The 18,409-nt window shown below is 37.2% G+C and overlaps 1 protein-coding gene across 2 annotated transcripts in view; it reads right to left on the reverse strand.

The window, feature by feature from the left end:
* Positions 1-1,680: 1,680 nt before the first annotated feature.
* The window catches only part of APOOL (apolipoprotein O like), a 122,847-nt gene continuing 106,118 nt past the window's right edge, over positions 1,681-18,409 (reverse strand). For both annotated transcript variants that reach the window (XM_028101391.2, XM_028101389.2), the window contains one exon: positions 1,681-2,253. In XM_028101391.2, the coding sequence (XP_027957192.1) occupies positions 2,165-2,253 (89 nt within the window). In that variant the 3' untranslated portion in view covers positions 1,681-2,164. The remainder of the gene's footprint in view (positions 2,254-18,409) is intronic.

Below are 18,409 nucleotides of genomic sequence, written 5' to 3' on the forward strand. Positions count from 1 at the left end.
ATGAGCCACTGAAGATTTCAGAGAGACAACTAACCATAATGTTTGTTAGACAACTATGTCATGACAGATGGGTTAGAAGAATAGGGTAGCAGACACTATATGTTAGCTGAAACTCAACACCCATTCCATATCCCTTACAGCTTGCCTTCCTCACCATAGGAAAAAAATATGATTTGGCAATCTTCCTTGAGCTAAGGTGGCTGTATGATAAGTTCTGGTCAAGATATAGACAAGAATTCTGAGAGAGGCTCTAAGAAAGCATTTACTTTTTTGATAATAGAGGGTCAGAAGCATCTAGCAGAGTTTGTCCTAATCTTTCTTCCTACACTGAATGTGTATATGTTCCACAGGAACAACAGCCATTTTGTGACCATGAGATGACAAACTGACATACTAAAGAGCAGAGTGGAAAGAGAAAATGTTTAGGTCCTTGATGGCACTAATGAGCTACTGAATGAACCCTGTACTGTCTAATTCCAGACTTTATATATACTCTTATTTACTCTTAACTGGTTTATTGCTACCTGCAAAGAACACATTCTCAAGTGACATAAAGCAAGATCGATGGAGGGAAAATGAAGGGCTATTGTAATAATTCAGGAAGGTGATGATGAAAACTTGAATGGGAGCAAGGATTAAAGAAGAGTAGAAAAGGTAGAGTAGATCTGAAAAACACAGAAATAAAAGAGAGAGGTAGAGGCAATTTAATTTTAGGCATATTAACATTGGGGATACCTGAGACGTAAGGTAGATGCAATAATAAATAATTAGAAAATAGGTCTACAGCTCTAGGGAAATATGGGAGCTGGAAATATAAATGATAAGGAAATATAAATGATGGCTAAAGCCAGTAAAGTGTATTGAATGAAAATGAGAGAGCATATAAAATGAGAAAAGATGACTAGGAATGCAACCTGAAGAGCCACAGCATTTTGATTCAGAGCAAGAGAATAAAGAATGGCAAGATAAGCAGGAATAACAGCAAAGGGAGGAGTGAGTTTCAGGCAGGGAATGTTCAAGAGTCAATAATTACAGAAAATTCAAATAGGTATAGAGGCCAGGGAGTCAGAAAGTTAGAGAGGAATCAAAAGTGAGGAAGTAAGAAAGTGACACTAATTATTTATTTTATGAAGTATGGCAATCATAGGAAAGAGAAAGAAAAGATAGCTTGAGAGGAAGAGGCAGGGTTAAAGAAAGGTTTTTGTTACTCTTGTTTCTGGATAAAGAAGATTTGAAGCTATTTATAGATCGAGGAAAAGAAATTAACAAAAAGAGAAACCAAAGACTGAAGATTAAATAGGATAGAATATGGTACTGGAAAACACGGCAAAGAATGAGATCAGGAACACAAATAAGCATTAGCCTTAGATGAAAGGGATGCATGGCTGAAAAGAGGCAAGTCTTGAAGGCAAAGGGGAAGAAGTTGAAAATAGTCATGTCTAAAAGCTCATGTTTCCCCACTATGTAACAGTCATCTCTGGCAGGTGTAGGAGGCTTAAGAATAAATGGTCTGTAATACCTCTCCTGGGGAACAGAATAGGAAACCACCTAAAGGAACCAGTAGGATTACTAGGTAGCACTGGGGTGCCTTATAGAATATGGTCCTCTTAAATAGAAATGTTTTTGGACATTTAAGAGGAGTTGACATTAATAAAACAAAGAGACAAAACCAAGCCCGAGTGTCATAAAATATGGATATTTTATTCCAGCTCTGGGGAATGAAAAAAAAGGGGAACACATTCTTCTGCAGACCCTTCTAATTTAGCTGACATTAATTTGAAAAAGCTAAAGCAAATATGTACATGTATCTGTATAAATATTTATATATACACATACATATTTCATCAGTGTTTATATATTCACTCTATTTTTGTTTTTTAATAAACACCCTTAAAAGTCATTAAATGCATCCCAATACTTCTGCTTCTTCATCAGTCTTTTAATACTGTTTGGATTAAATTCACAGTTTGTGTTTTAATCCCTTATGTGATTGGTCAAACTGTACATTACATTAGACGATGTGAGGGAAAAACTTCGTTTAAAAGTTATACCCTAAAAAAAAAAAAAAAAAGGTTATACTCTCTGTGTCACAGTTACCCTTTACATGATTTTTGCATCATCGTTTTCAACTTCACACATCTTGTAGTTCTCTACGCAGACTATTTCAGCTTCTAGTGCTGTACATATCTACATCTTCTGGATGGGACTGCCCGTGATCCATGAGCTTGGGGTCAAGCATAAACTGCGTAGCACCTGATAAAGCATTAAAGTGAAAAAAAAATTAGTCATTCATTTCACAAATGCATTGTTGGTACTGGGAATACAGCAGTGAATGAAACAAATAAAAATCTTTGTCAATACGGACCTAACATTTAAGTTTGGCAATATAGACAATAAATTAAGTAACAGATATTATCAGATGGTGGTAAGTGCTATGCAAAAAAATAAAACAGGGAGGGGCACATAGAGCACTTGGGTGATTTACAATTTTAAACAGGTGGCCTTATAAAAAGGTGGTAATTGAGCAAAGAACTGAAGGAGGTGAGGGTGTGTGCCCTGTAGATATCAGAGGACAATGCCTTGAAAGTATAATGGACCTGAGGCATGTCTGAGGAACCACAAAATGGTCAGTATGACTGGAAGAGAATAGGTAAGATGTGGTGATGGTGGGTGCAATGAGAGTGATAGGAGACATGATCAAACAACAATAGAAGGCTAAGCCATATAGGTCCATGGTAAGGTGTTTCTCTTTTATTTTAATGCTAGATGGACAGTTTTGAGAAGAGTAGTGACACGATGTTTTATTTTTTTATAAGATCACTCTTGGGGCACCTGGGTGGCTCAGTCAGTTAAACGTCTGCCTTTGGCTCAGGTCTTGATCCCAAGGTCCTGGGATCGAGTCCCATGTCGGGCTCCCTGCTCAGTGGGGAGCCTGTTTCTCCCTCTCCTCTGTGCTCATGCTCTCTCTCACTATCTCTGTCTCTCAAATAAATAAAATCTTTAAAAAAAATAAAAGATCACTCTTGTCTGTAGGGAGAAGAGACTACAGGGAAATTAGGGTGGAAGCAGGGAGACCAGTAGCAGTGGAGATGGTAAAAAAAGACTGGATTCTGGATAACTTCTGAAGGTAGAATGGGCAGGATTTCCTAAGTGGACTGAATATGTTGTGTGAGAGAGACTCTAACTTAAACTGGAAGGATGGAGTTGACATTTACTGTGACAGGGAATAATGTGGGAGAAGCATGTTTGGGGGAAGGCAAGATAAGTGTCAAGTTTTGGATGTGTTAAATTTGCATTGCTAACTGAACATCTGAGTACAAATGTTGAGTCATCTGTTGGAAATATGAGTCTCTAAAGCTCAGGAGAGGCCTTGGCTGCTTTATAAATTTTACAGTACTAATTTACATATGGCATTTAAAATTATCTATGAGATCATCTAGAGTATCAGAGAAGAGGTCTAAGCAATGAGTCCTTTGGATACTCCATTTTTTTTTTTAATTTAAGAAAATAAGGAGAATGTATCAGAGAAAACTGAGAAGGAACAGCCAGTCAGTTAAGTAAGAGAACCAAGAGCAAGTGGTATCCCACAAGCCAAGTGAAGAGATCTGTTTCAAGGAAGAGGGAATAATCACCTGTGTTAAAAGTTACTGATGAATCCATGGAGATGGAGATTGAAAATGGACTGGATTTGGCAATGTATAGATCATTGGTGATCTTGATAAATTGATAGTGTGCCAGGCAAGATACTACATTATTTTCATGCATTATCTCACATTACCACCATAAGATAGATAATATTTTTATATTATCCTTGTTTTATAGGTAAGGACTTTTTAATTTACAGAGGTTAAGAAAATTGACCAATCTCACTTAGCTGATAAATGGAGTCAGGACTGAATCCAGGTTAGTTTGACTCCCTAAAACAAGAACCCTGACTCTTGTAAAATGGGGCTTAGAGTAGTAACAATGTCACATAATTATTTTAGTATTCAGTATAATAATACATACAAAGTGTTGCATATGATACCCTGTGCATGGTAAGTAGGCAAGAAACAACTATTTTTATATTTACTTTGTGATGTAAGATTAAAAATATTTTTTCAGAAATTTGCTTTTAAGTGTTTTTCAAAATCTGATTTAAAATAATTTAGTTATATTTGGGAAACATATCTTTTTCCCATAGAGGAATTTAATTTCCAGTTTTATGATGAAAACAAAGGGGAGAAATAGATTTACACACAATGATTTATTTTATGCCTATCTCTTCAGAAACTTTTTCTTTTTTTTTAAGATTTTATTTATTTATTTGAGAGAGAGAGAGAATGAGAGAGAGAGCATGAGAGGGGGGAGGGTCAGAGGGAGAAGCAGACTCCCTGCTGAGCAGGGAGCCTGATGCTGGACTCGATCCCAGGACTCCAGGATCATGACCTGAGCCGAAAGCAGTCGCTTAACCAACTGAGCCACCCAGGCGCCCCCAGAAACTTTTTCTATTTCATAAAGTGTGATATACCTATATGCAACTTCACTACCACACATGTTTAAAAAAAAACCCAGATCATAAGTAATCACTATCCATACACTGATATAGTTCTCCATAGGATAGAATACTTTTTTTTTTTAGGATATTAATTCTTAATATGGTGTCCCTTTGGGGGTCTATGGATAGAATTCATGTGATCTATAAATGTAAGTGTAGGAAATTTGTCTTCATTTTCATTAGCCTTGGACTGAAAATGAACATTTTCTTCAGTAATGAGTGTAGGCAACAAACCACAATAGTATTAGGAGGAACTTAGATTTTGTCACTAACAGAAATCACAAATATTTTCATATCATGTTGCAGCTGCAAGTATTTTGAAATATTTATACTTATCACTACTTCAAAACTATGGCTTCTATTAGATCTGTTAGGTACTGTTGTTTAATACATTTAAAGAAGCACATATATTACCATGTTATTTTGTTTTATCCACTTAAAAGCATTATTCTGAGAAGGGGGTCCATCACACACAGAAAAGGTTAAGAAACTGGTTCTGCTAGCTTCTTTTGCAAATATATTTTTACTGCCACCTGGTGGAAGTCTTTGCGCAGTACAAGTGAAAAGTGTCCTAGGAAATAGTTTCCTTCTTCATCAAACATATTATAGTAAGCATATGACAAACAATTATTTTATATAAGTCTGAATGTACCTAATTTGCTCAACAATGCCCATTAGTTGACTAAGTTCTCTAACACTTCTACTTACTTCCTTAATATATATATTCTTGTCCAAAGTTTAGTCAAAACTTCAGCTCACCCAAATTTGAAATGCCCCATTGCCTTTAGATCTCTACCTTTCAAAATTTGTTGAAAGGCTTCAGAACTTTAATTTATCCACAGCTTACATCAGACATTATTAACTAGAGGAATATGCATAGAGAATTACCTGTGGAGCTTTTCCTAGAATCCACCTGCTTAGAGGCCTTACCTCTGAAGATTTTAATTAGGTACAGTGAATTTTAGAAAACAAACAACTCCAGTAACTGTAACATGGATCCCTGTAGTTTAGAACCACTTAGCCTAGGTCATTTGTTTTCTGCCTTTTAAAAAAGATTCATCTCCTGCTTTTCTGAGTAACTAAGGGTTACACCTTTTCCTCTTAGAAATTTCTTCACCCCTTAAGCTGATCAAGGGCTCTCTCCTCCCAAAGGATGAGCAGTAATAAAACTCTTCTTGAATCTCAATCCCCTAACCCATTAGAATGCTTTTCTTTGTACTTTATCACATTTTTAATCTTTCATAAAAAGCTGTTTTTACACTTAAAAGTTTTTTAGAAGACTTTTTAAAAAGCTGATGTTATCTTGTGATGAGCATCGGGTGTTTGTATGGACGTGTTGAATCACTATATTGTACACCTGACACTAGTACACTGTATGTTAACTGGAATTTAAATAAAAACTTAAAAGCTGGTGTTACAACAAACAGGAAAGAAGAAAGATGTTTAAAGTCATAAAATAACAATAAATTATTATCTTAAATAGCCATTGTGTGCTATCTATTCACTGATAATTTAGTTTATACATTATTTATATTTTGAGCAAGTTAGATATAAAAAATGGGACAGATCACTAATAAATTTCTGAGTGAAGTTAGGATTGTTGAAAATTCTATTTTTGTTTCTTTGTATAAAATTGAGATGATATTCAGCATTCAGCTTATAAGTAATTGAAATATTTATACTAGATACTGCAATATGTATGAAGGCAGCCACAGACAATACATGAGTGCAGCTGTATTCCAATAAAACTTTATTTATAGACACTAAGATTTGAATTTCATATAATGTTCTCTTGTCACAAAATACTTCTATTTTTTTTTCAACTAAACCATGTAGGGCGCCTGGATGGCTCAGTCGTTAAGCGTCTGCCTTCAGCTCAGGTCATGATCCCAGGGTCCTGAGATCGAGCCCTGCATTGGGCTCCCTGCTCCGCGGGAAGCCTGTTCTCCCTCTGCCACTCCCCCTGCTTGTGTTCCCTCTCTCGCTGTCTCTCTCTCTGTCAAATAAATAAAATATTTAAAAAAAAAAGTAAATAAACCACGTAGAAACCATTCTTGGCTTGTGAAATTTACAAAATAGATGGTGAGCCAGATTAGGCACAAAGGCCATAGTCAGCCAACCTCTGCTTTAGAAGTACATTAATCCTGTGAGAATATGAGAGATTTTATTCTTCTTTCAAAGAGGTCCATGTCACCAAATTTCTAAATTTGTTATTCCTAAAATAACATAATTTTTCCTATAAATGTATATGAATGACAGAGAACTACCAAGCTCATATTAAGAGCCATAATATATAACTGGATAGTATACCCAACATATTCGGTATGGTGGTAAGTGGTAGCTATGGCGAGGCTCTCTAGCTAAATAGTGTGCTCCCAAAGCTTGCTCAATGGAAATATTTGTTTATCTGTAAAATGGCTAATTACTCTGGGCAAATGATATTTTCTAACACTCATTGAGAATTTAGCATGTGATTGACATTGTACTTTGTGCTTTACATGCAGCATCTCATTTAATCCTCACAACTATGTGAGAAAAACACTATTATTGTTCTCCCCTTTATGGATTAGAAGACAGGCTTGAGGTATTAGATAATTTGTCCCTAGTAAGAGAACTAGCAAATGTTGGATCTAGGATTCAGTTTCAGGTCTTACTCTTAAATCTGTGCTCATAATCACTACTGTTTTCCATGTCTTGGACCTTTGGGATTGCATGTGAAATGTGGAAACGATAAATCCCAAAAGTATTCTGTATAATCAATTCTGAATGATATAAGATAAGGATGAATAGTACTGGCATATTTCTCTCCTTTACATGTGAACTCAGAATGTTTTTCACATACTACATTACCCATGACAAGTGGCTAAAGGGTTCTGGAATACACATGTGTGAAGAAAAAACACGGGCTTGCAATAGTTTGGTCCCACTGATAAGTTGTAACGTGTTTCATCTCCACAAAGATATTCTTTAATTGACAGATACTTAGAAAATTGACAGAATATATTATATACTTGTGGGACTATGGTGAACTGTGTATTTTCAGAGTCTAAAACCTGCAAACCATTCTAGAACAGAGAATGGGGAAGATGGCGGCAGAGTAGGAGGACCCTAGGCTCACCCTGTCCCATGAATAAACTAGGTAACTATTAAATCATCCTAAATCACATAAATTGACATGAAGACTGGCAGAACAAACTCCACAACTAAAGGCAGAGAGGAGGCCACATCAAAGAAAGTAAAAGGTGTGGAGACTAAGGTTTGGGAGAGAAACAGATGATGGCCATTATGGTGGGCAGGAAGCTACTGTCTTAGAGAAGGATGACAGACAAACACACAAAGGAGTGCGCAGGGAAAACGAATCCCCCATAGCAATTGGCTTAGAAAGTGAGAGGGGCCAAATTTCAGAAGTGCTTGCAACAAGCAGAGCTTAAAGCTGGAGTTCTATATGTTAGTTGGCAGGACTTGGGAGAGCCTGGAAGCCTTCACACATGTGTATTGGGAGAGCCAAGAGCCTGCTCTTGGAGAGAAGGTAGAGCAAACAGCCTGTGGACATATAGTGGAAACAGCGATATGAAGGGCACCTGGGAGCAGAATGCAGTGGTTATTTGCTCATCTCAGAGCATGTCCCAGAGAGGCAGCATTCACAAAGAGACACCTTGGAACAAAGGAACTGTCAGCCATCAATTACCTTCCCAGCCCCTCAGCACAAACCCAGAGTCATCTTCAGGAACCAGCACAGCCTCCACACTACCTAACTTGGTTATGCCAAGGAAGTGCCCCTCCTAGTTACACCTGCCTCAGTCCCAGTGCAGCAGGCCCCTTTGAGCAGAAGACCAGCCCAAACCCTTACCCAAACATGTCTCCCAACGAGGGAGATCTGCAAGGCCTTGGTTCTGTAGGTGGTGGCAACAGGTCTCATTTCAAAAGCAGACCAGAGCACACCTAGTTAAAACTTGCCACGTTCAGGCCAAGGACCAAACACTGTCCACAACAGGCAAAGAAAGCCTCTGTAAGCAAATGACCTGAAGAATAAAGTGGCCAGGACACAATAATAGAACACATGCAGCACATATTGAAGACACTCCTGGAAGCACCAGGCACTGGGGAATAGGAAACACTACACTAGATGGCACTATAAGATGTCTTCTTCATAAAGCCATTATCCTCCAGAACAGGAGACAGAGCTGACTTTCCTAACACAGAGAAGCAGACACAGAGACTTAGACAAAATGAAAAGACAGAGGAATTTGTCCTAAATGAAAGAACAGGACAAAACATGACCAGAGATCTAAGTGAAACAGATATAAGTAACATGCCTGATAGAGAATTTAAATTAAAGATCAAAAGGACACTCACTGGAAGTGAAAAAAATAGCATAAGACATAAATGAGACTCTTAAAAAAGAAATAAGGAACAACAGAGTAGAGATACAGAGCTCAATAAACAAAATGAGAAACACACTTGAGGGAATGAACACCATGCTAGAAGAAGGAAAGGAATGAATTCATGACCTAGAAGACAGAGTAATGGAAAGTAATCCACCTGAAAAAAAATTATACAAAACAAGAATAGACTTAGAGAACTCAGTGACTCCATCAAATGTAGTAATATTCATATTATAGGAGTCCCAGAAGTAGAAGAGAAAGAAAAGGGGACAGAAAATTTATTTCAGAGATAATAGATGAAAACTTCCCTAATCTGGGGAAAAAAACAGATCCAGTAGGCACAGACAATGCCCAACAAAATCAACAAAGCAGATCCACACCAATATAATTAAATGGCAAAATGCAGGGATAAAGAATAAAAAATTAAAAGCAGCTAGACAACAATAGATAGTTACATAAAGAGGAAACACCATCAGGCTATCAAGGGATTTATCTGCATAAACTTTGCAAGCAAAAAGAGATATGGGAAAAATCTGCAGCCAAAAATATTCTATTCAGCAAGGCTTTAATTCAGAATACAAGGAGACATAAAGTTTCCCAGACAAACAAAAACTAAAGGAGTTCATGACCACTAAACCAGACGTGCAAGAATATTAAAGGGGACTCTGAGTGGAAAGGAAAGATCAAAAGTGACAGAACACAGGTAAGAAACATAAAAGCAGCAAAAGTAAGTATTTCTCTAAAAATCAGACAAGAACTCAACAAAATAAAAAGATATAAAATATGAAACCATACAATTAACACACAGAGAGAAGAGGAATAAAGAATGGGTCCAAAACATTTTAATAGAGTTATACACAGAAGATGTTATATATAAAATTGATGCTAATGACATATCAAAAACCAGTAATAGATATGCAGAAAATAAAAAGAAATCCAAATATATCACTAAAGAAAACCAGCAAACCACGGAAGAGAGAAAGAAAAGAAAGGATCAGAGCAAATAATCAGAAACAACCATAAAATAGGGACTATATTTGCAATAAATACATATCTAACAATCATTAGTCTGAATGTACATGGAATAAAAGCTCCAATCAAAAGATATGGGGTATCAGAATGGATTAAAAAAAAGACAAAACCCATCTATATAATGCCTAAGAGACTCATTTTAGACCTAAAGATAACTGCACATTGAAAGTGAGGGGAAGGAGAAACATCTAACATGCAAATGGATGTCAAAAGAAAGCTGGAATAACAATACTTATATTGAACAAAACAAACTTTAAAACAAAGACTGTAAGAACCGTCAAAGAAGGGCACTATATAACCATAAAGGGAATATTTCAACAAGAAGATAGAACAATTGTAAATATTTATACACCCAACATGGGAGGTTTGGGAGAGAAACAGATGATGGCCAAATACATAAAACAGTTAATAACAAACATAAAGGAACTAAAGGAAAATAACCTAATTATAGTAGAGGACTTGAACATCCCATTTACATCTCTGGACAGATCATCTAAGCAGAAAATCAACAAGGAAACAATGGCTTTGAATGACACACTGGACCAGATGAACTGAACATATATATTCAGAATATTTCATCCTAATTCTTTTCAAGTGCACACGGAATATTCCCAAGAATAAATCACATATGAGACCACAAAAATTTTTTTAACAAATTGAAAAAAACTGAAGAATACCATGCATCTCTTCTGACCACAACACTATGAAACTAGAAGTCAACCACAAGAAAATATCTGAAAAGTCCACAAATACATGTAGGTTAAATAACATGCTACTTAACAATGATTGGGTCAACCAGATTGGGTCCAACAAAAATGTTGGAGAGATTGTGGTGAAAGGGGAACCCTCTTACACTGTTGGTGGGAATGCAAGTTGGTACAGCCACTTTGGAAAACAATGTGGAGATGCCTCAAAAATTAAAAATAGAGCTACCCTATGACCCAGCAATTGCACTCCTGGGTATTTATCCCAAAGACACAGATGTAGTGAAAAGAAGGGCCATATGCACCCCAATGTTCATAGAGCAATGTCCACAATAGCCAAACTGTGGAAGGAGCCAAGATGCCCTTCAGCAGACGAATGGATAAAGATGTGGTCCATATATACAATGGAATATTACTCAGCCATCAGAAAGGATGAATACCCAACTTTTACATCAACATGGATGGGACTGGAGGAGATTACGCTAAGTGAAATAAGTCAAGCAGAGAAAGTCAATTATCATATGGTTTCACTTATTTGTGGAACATAACGAAGAGCATGGAGAACATTAGGAGAAGGAAGGGAAAAATGAAGGGGTGGAATCGGAGGGAGAGATGAACCATGAGAGACTATGGACTCTGAGAAACAAACAGGGTTTTAGAGGGAAGGGGGGTGGAGGGAATGTGTGAGTCTGGTGATGGGTATTAAGGAGGGCATGTACTGCATGGAGCACTGGGTGTTATATGCAAACAATGAATCATGGAACACTACATCAAAAACTAATGATGTACTGTATGGTGACTAACATAACATAATAATAAAAAAGAACATACTTTCTGTGTTCAAAACAGAAGTTCAAAACTTTTGGGACACAGCAATAGAGGTTCTAAGAGGGAAGTTTATAGCAATACAGGCCTACATCAAGAAGAAAAATCTGAAACAACCTAACCTTACACCTAAGGAGCAGGAAAAGAAAAATAAACAGTACCTAAAACCAGCAGAAAGAAGGGCATGATAAAGATCAGAGCAGAAACAAATGATACACAAACTAAAAAAAACAAACACATAATACAAAGGGTCAATGAAACCTGGTTTCTTTGAATGAGGTGGTTCTTTGAAAAAATTGATAAAATTGATAAATGTCTAGCCAGACTTATTAAGAAAAAAATGGGAAAGAATTCCAATAAATAAAATCACAAATGAGAGAAGAGAAATAAAACCAACACCACAGAAATACAATTATAAGAGAGTATTATGAAAATCTATATGCCGACAAATTGGTCAACCTAGAGGACATGGATAAATTTCTAGGAAAGTATAAACTACCAAAACTGAAAAGGGAAGAAATAGAAAATTTGAATGGACTGATCACCATTAACGAAATTGAATCAAAAAAATCCCAAACAAAAGTCCAGGACCAGGTGGCTTTACAACGGCATTCTACCAAACATTTAAAGAAGAGTTAATACCTATTCTTCTCAAACTATTCCAAAAAAAATAGAAAAGGAAGGAAAACTTCCAAATTCATTCTCTGAGGCCAGCATTACCCTGATACCAAAAGCAGACACAGACACCCCTAACAAGGAGAACAACAGTTGAAACATCTCTGATGACCAAAGATGCAAAATTCCTCAACAAAATGCTAACAAACCTAATCCAAAAATAAATTAAAAATCATTCATCACAATCAATTGGGATTTATACCTGGGTTGCAAGGGTGGTTTATTTTTCACAAATCAGTTAACAGGTTACATCACATCAATGAGAGAAAGGATAAGAAACATATGTTCATCTGAATAGATGCAGAAAGAGCATTTGATGAAGTACAACATCCATTCATGATGAAAACTCTCAACAAAGTAGATTTAGAGGGAACAAACATCAATATAGTAAAGGCAATATATAAAAAACCCACATTAACATGATAGTCCATGAGGAAAAACTGAAAGCTTTTCCCCTGACAGGACGAAGACAAGGATATCCACTCTCACCACACTGATTCAACATAGCACTGGAAGTCCTAGCCACAGCAATCAAACAACAAAAAGAAATAAATGACAACAAATTGGTAAAGAAGTAAAACTTTCACTCCTTGCAGCTGACATGATACTATATATAGAAAACCCAAGAGACCCCACCAAAAAACTGCTAGAACTGATAAAAGATTTCAGTAAAGTCACAGAATACAAAATCAAAGTACAGAAATCTGTTGCAATTTCTGGTACACCAATAGTGAATGAGCAGGAAGTAATTAAGAAATCAATCCCATTTTTGAATGCACCAAAAACAATAAGATAGCTAGGAATAAGCTTAACCAAAGAGGTGAAAGATGTGTACTCTGAAAACTACAGAACACTTATGAAAGAAATTGAAGACGACACAAAGAAATAAAAAGACATTTCATGCTCATGGATGGAAGTACAGATATTGTTAAAATGACTACACTACCCAAAGCAATCTACACATTTAATGTAATCCCTATCGAAATACCACCAGCATTTTTCACAGAGCAAGAACAAACAATCCTAAAATTTGTATGGAATCACAAAAGACCCTGAGTCACCAAAGCAACCTTGAAAAAGCAAAGTAAAGCTGGAGGCATGATAATTCGGACTTCAAATTGTATTACAGAGCTGTAGTATTCAAGACAGTATGGTAATGGCACAAAAACAGACATACAGATCAATGGAACATAACAGAAAATTCAGAAATGAACCCACAACTATATGGTCGATTAATCTTCGACAAAGCTGGAAAGAATAACTAGTGGGAAACAGTCTCTTCAACAAATGGGGTTGGGAAAACTGTAAAGTAACGTGTCAAAAAGTGGATACTAGGACCACTTTCTTACACCATACACAAACTAAAGTCAAAATGGATTAAAGACCTAAATGTGAGGCCTGAACCCCTAAAAATCCTAGAAAAGGGCACAGGCAATAATGTCTCAGAAATCGGCCGTAGCAACACTTTTCTAGAAAGGTCCCCTGAGTCAAGGGAAAGAAAAGCAATAATAAACTACCAGGAGTAAATCAATATAAAAGCTCCTGCACAATGAAGGAAATAATCAACAAAACTAAAAGGCAACCTACTGAATGGTAGAAGATATTTACTAATGACATTGCCAATAAAGATTTAGTATCCAAAATATATAAAGAACTTATACAACTCGAAACCTGTAAAACAAAAAATCTAATTAAAAAGTGGGTAAAAGACATGAACATATATTTCTCCAAAGTGGCCATACCAATAGCCAACAGACACATGAAAAGTTGCTCATCATCATGTATCATCAGGGAAATGCAAATCAAAACTACAATGTACTATCAACTCACAACTGTCAGAATGGCTAAAATCAACAACACAAGAAATAAAAGGTATTGGGGAGGATGTAGAGAAAAAGTAACCCTATTGCACTGATGGTGGGAATGCAAACTGGGGCAGCCAGTCTGAAAAACAGTATGGAGGTTCCTCAAAAAGTTAAAAATAGAATTATCCTATGATTCAACAACTGCACCAGTGGGTATTTATCCAAAGAATATAAAAATACTAATTAAAGAGGGCACGTACTGAATGGAGCACTGGGTGTTATACGCAAACAATGAATCATGGAACACTACATCAAAAACTAATGATGTAATGTATGGTGATTAACATAACATAATAAAGTTAAAAAAATACTAATTCAAAGGGATACAGGCACCCCTATGCTTGTAGCAGCATTCTTTACAATAGCCAAGATATGGAAGCAGCACGAGTGTCCACTGACAGATGAATGCATAAAGAAGATGTGGCAGAGGAGTTAAGATGGTGGAGTAGGGGGACCCTAAGCTTGTCTCATCCCTCGAACACAGCTAGACAAATACCAAATCATTCTGAACACCCAAGAAATCTGAGGACAGAGACAACAAACTGCACATCTACAGATAGAAAAACAGCCACCTTTGGGAAGGTAGATGCTGTGGGGAGTTGAAAAGAACTGTGGGTGTGGCAGAGCAGAGGGAGCCCTGATCACTGAGAGAGGAGCAAGAGAGAAAGAGAGAGAGAAAGAGTGCAGGGAATGCACAAGAAAAACTCTTCCCCAAAACTACTAACTGGGAAAACGAGAGGGGCTGACTACCACCAAGTTTTTATAGCAGCAGAGCTCAAAATCAAGTTTTAGAAGTCTGCACTATCACTGGGGTCATGCCTGGTGGGTTTAGTGATGCTCTGGTAGGGAAGGAAGGCGGGGAGACCCAGGAGCTGGCAGCATGGTCTGAGGATCCCCTGGGTCACATGAGAAAGTTCCTGTTCCTGAAGTGCACTTGGGAGTGATGTCATGACATCTCTGCGGACAAAAGAGCTGGCAGTACCAATGTGCTGCCCTGTTCACTAGTATAGGAACAAAGATAACGGCTGTGGGGAGCAAACCTTGGCGCCGGCTTTTCAGTGTGCTTTACATAAACTCTGAACCACTGCACAGTCGTGCTACTGCTTTTCTGGGAAAGACCAGCACAGGTCATAACACAGCTAAGCCCTCACCCACAGGATCAGTGCAGGTCCACTCCGAGTTGGTCCCTAAAATTTGTAGTTTTGAAACCCAGATGCAGGCCTGAGGTAAAACACAGGAGTACTGTGGTGCCTGGCAGGCAGACAGCTCGGACACCCCTAGAGAGGGTAAAGACAGGGATCTGATGGAATCTGGGGAGACACCAAGAGGCGATTGTTTGCTCTTCGGTGAGGGCTTCCTGAAGAGTGGCGGGTATGAATTCCCTGCTCCAGGGACAAAAGATCAGGGTGAACCTCCGTCCCCCACTCCTCCTCCACCCGTTAGCACTAACCAACTTCAGGGAGCAACACAGAGCCACTCAGTGGAGGCCAGAGCTGCTTCCACCAAGCCCTGTCCCCCAGTGCCCTCCAGGTGTATCTTCACTAAGGCAAGTGTGATGACAATCAGTGCAGTAGCACCCTCCCCCAGAAGATTAGCACAAACCCCTTGCATGCACCAAGTCTACTGATTCACAGAGTGCTGAAAAGCTTCAGTTCTAAGGGAAATGGGATCCACCTTATTTATTCATTCATTTATTTATTTGTTTGTTTGTTTGTTTGCATCTACCTTCTTTTAACAAGCAGACCAAAACACAGCTATTTTAATCTTGCCACACAGTAGACATGGTCCAAACACCCCTCACGGCAGGCCAAGGAGAAACTCTGCAGAGTACTGCCCTGAGGAAAGAAGCAGCCAAAACACAAGAGGAGAGTGCACACTCTGAAACACCTCATGAAGCACTAGGTCCAAGACAGTACAGGACCTCTTCTTAAAGTAGCCATTACTCTCAGGAGCGGAAACAGAACAGGCTTTCCTAACAATAACACACACACAAAAAACAGTGACCTAGACAAAATGACAATATGGAGGAATTTACCCCAAAAGAAAGAACAAGAAGAAATGATGCCAGGGATTTAACCAATACAGATATAAGTAAGATGCCTGAACCAGAATTTAAAACGATTATATGGATTCTAGCTGGGCTTGAGAAAAGCACAGAAGACACTAGAGACACTGCAATCCCTTATTGCAGAGGTAAAAGAACTACAAGCTAGTCAGGCCAAAGTAAAAAATGCTATAACCAAGATGAAAATCTGACTAGATGTAACGATAAGGATGGATGAAACAGAGGAATGAATCAGTAATATAGAAGATAAAATTATGGAAAATAATGAAACTGAAAAGAGGTAAAAAAGCGTATTGGATCATGAATGTAGATGTAAGGAATTGAGTGACTCCTTAAAGTGTAATAACATTCATATCAAAGGAGTCCAAGAAGAAATAGAGAGACAAGGAGAGGCAGAACGTTTGTTTGTGCAAAGTATAACTGAAAACTTCCCTAATCAGGGGTAGGAAACAGACATTGAAATCTAAGAAACACAAAGAACTCCCATTAAATTCCACAAAACCTGGCCATCACCAAGACTTATCATAGTCAAATTCACAATATACACAGACAAGGAAAGAATCCTGAAAGCAGCAAGGGGAAAAAAGTCCTTAAACAAGAAGGGAATGCAGATCAGGTTTGCAGCAGATCTGGCCACAGAAACATGGCAGGGCAGAAGGCAGTGACATGATATATTCAAGTGCTGAACGGGAAAAATACACAGCTAAGAATACTTTATACAGTAAGCCTGCCATTCAGAATAGAAGGAGAGGTAAGAGTTTCCCAGAAAAACAAAAATAAAGGAGTTCGTGACCGCTAAACCAGCCCTGCAAGAAAAATTAAAGGGAATTCTTTGAGTAGGGAAAAAGGTGACAAAAAGCAACAAAGACTAGAAAGGAAAGGAGAACATCACCAGAAACATCAATTTACAGGTAACACAATGTCACTAAATTCACATCTATCAATAGTCACTCTGAATGTAAATGGACTAAATGATCCAATCAAAAGATATAGGGTATCAAAATAGATAAGAAAAAGAAAGACCCATCTATATGCTGCCTACAGGAAACTCATTTTATACCTAAAGACACTTGAAGATTGAAAGTGAGGAGATGAAGAACCATCTATTATGCTAATGGATGTCAAAAGAAAGCCGGAATAGCCATACAGCCATACATTTATCAGATGAACTAGATTTTAAAGCAAAAACTGTAACAAGAGATGAAGGGAATTAAATCATAGTTAAGGGTTCTATCTATCAAGAAGATCTAACAATTGTAAATATTTACACCCCCAATAGAGAGCTGCAAATATATAAATCAATTAATAACAAACACACTGAAAATGATAATAATATAATAACAGCTGGGGATATTAACACCCCACTTACGGCAATGGACAGATTATCTAAGCAGAAAATAAACAAGGAAACAATGGCTTTGAGTGACACGCTGGACAAGAGGGACTAAACAGATATATTCAGAACATTTCACCCTAAAGCAGGAGAATAAACAAATTCTTTTCGAGTGTACATGGAACATTCTCCAGAACAGATCGCATACTGGATCAAAAATCAGGCTTCAACAAGTACGAAAAGATTGAGATCATACCATGCATAGTTTCAGAACACAACGCAATGAAACTTGAAGTCAACCACAAGACAAAATTTGGAAAGACAACACATACATGGAGGTTAAAGAATATCCTATTAAAGAAAGAATGACTTAACCAGGAAATTAAAGAAGAAATAAAAAAAATACATGGAAACAAAGAAATGAAAACACGACAGTCCAAAACATTTCGGATACAGTAAAGATGGTCCTAAGAGGGAAGTATATGGCAATATAGGCCTACCTCAAGAAGGACTAAAGTCTCAAATGCACAAACTAATCTTATACATAAAAGGGCTAGAAAAAGAACAGCAAATAAATCATAAAGCCAGCAGAAGAAGGGAAATAATAAAGATTAGAGCAGAAATAAACCATATTAAAAAAATCAGTAGAACAGATCAATGAAACTAAGAGCTGGTACTTTGAAAGAAGTAATAAAATTGATAAACCCTAGCCAGACTTATCAAAAAGAAAAAAGACAAGACCCAAATAAATGAAATCATGAATGAGAGAGGAGAGATCACAACCAACACAAAGAAACACAAACAATTTTAAGAGAGGATAATGAAAAATTATATGCCAACAAACTGGGTAATATGGAAGAAATGAACAAATAACTAGAAATATACAAAATTTCTAAACTGAAACAGGAACAATTAGAAAATTTGAACAGACCCATAACCAGCGAACAAATTGAATCAGTAATCAAAAATTTCCCAGCAAATAAAATGC

Source organism: Eumetopias jubatus, unplaced genomic scaffold, assembly GCF_037043125.1.
Source record: "Eumetopias jubatus isolate StellerSeaLion01/CBP00866 unplaced genomic scaffold, mEumJub1_p1.0 scaffold_11, whole genome shotgun sequence".
NCBI lineage: Eukaryota > Metazoa > Chordata > Mammalia > Carnivora > Otariidae > Eumetopias > Eumetopias jubatus.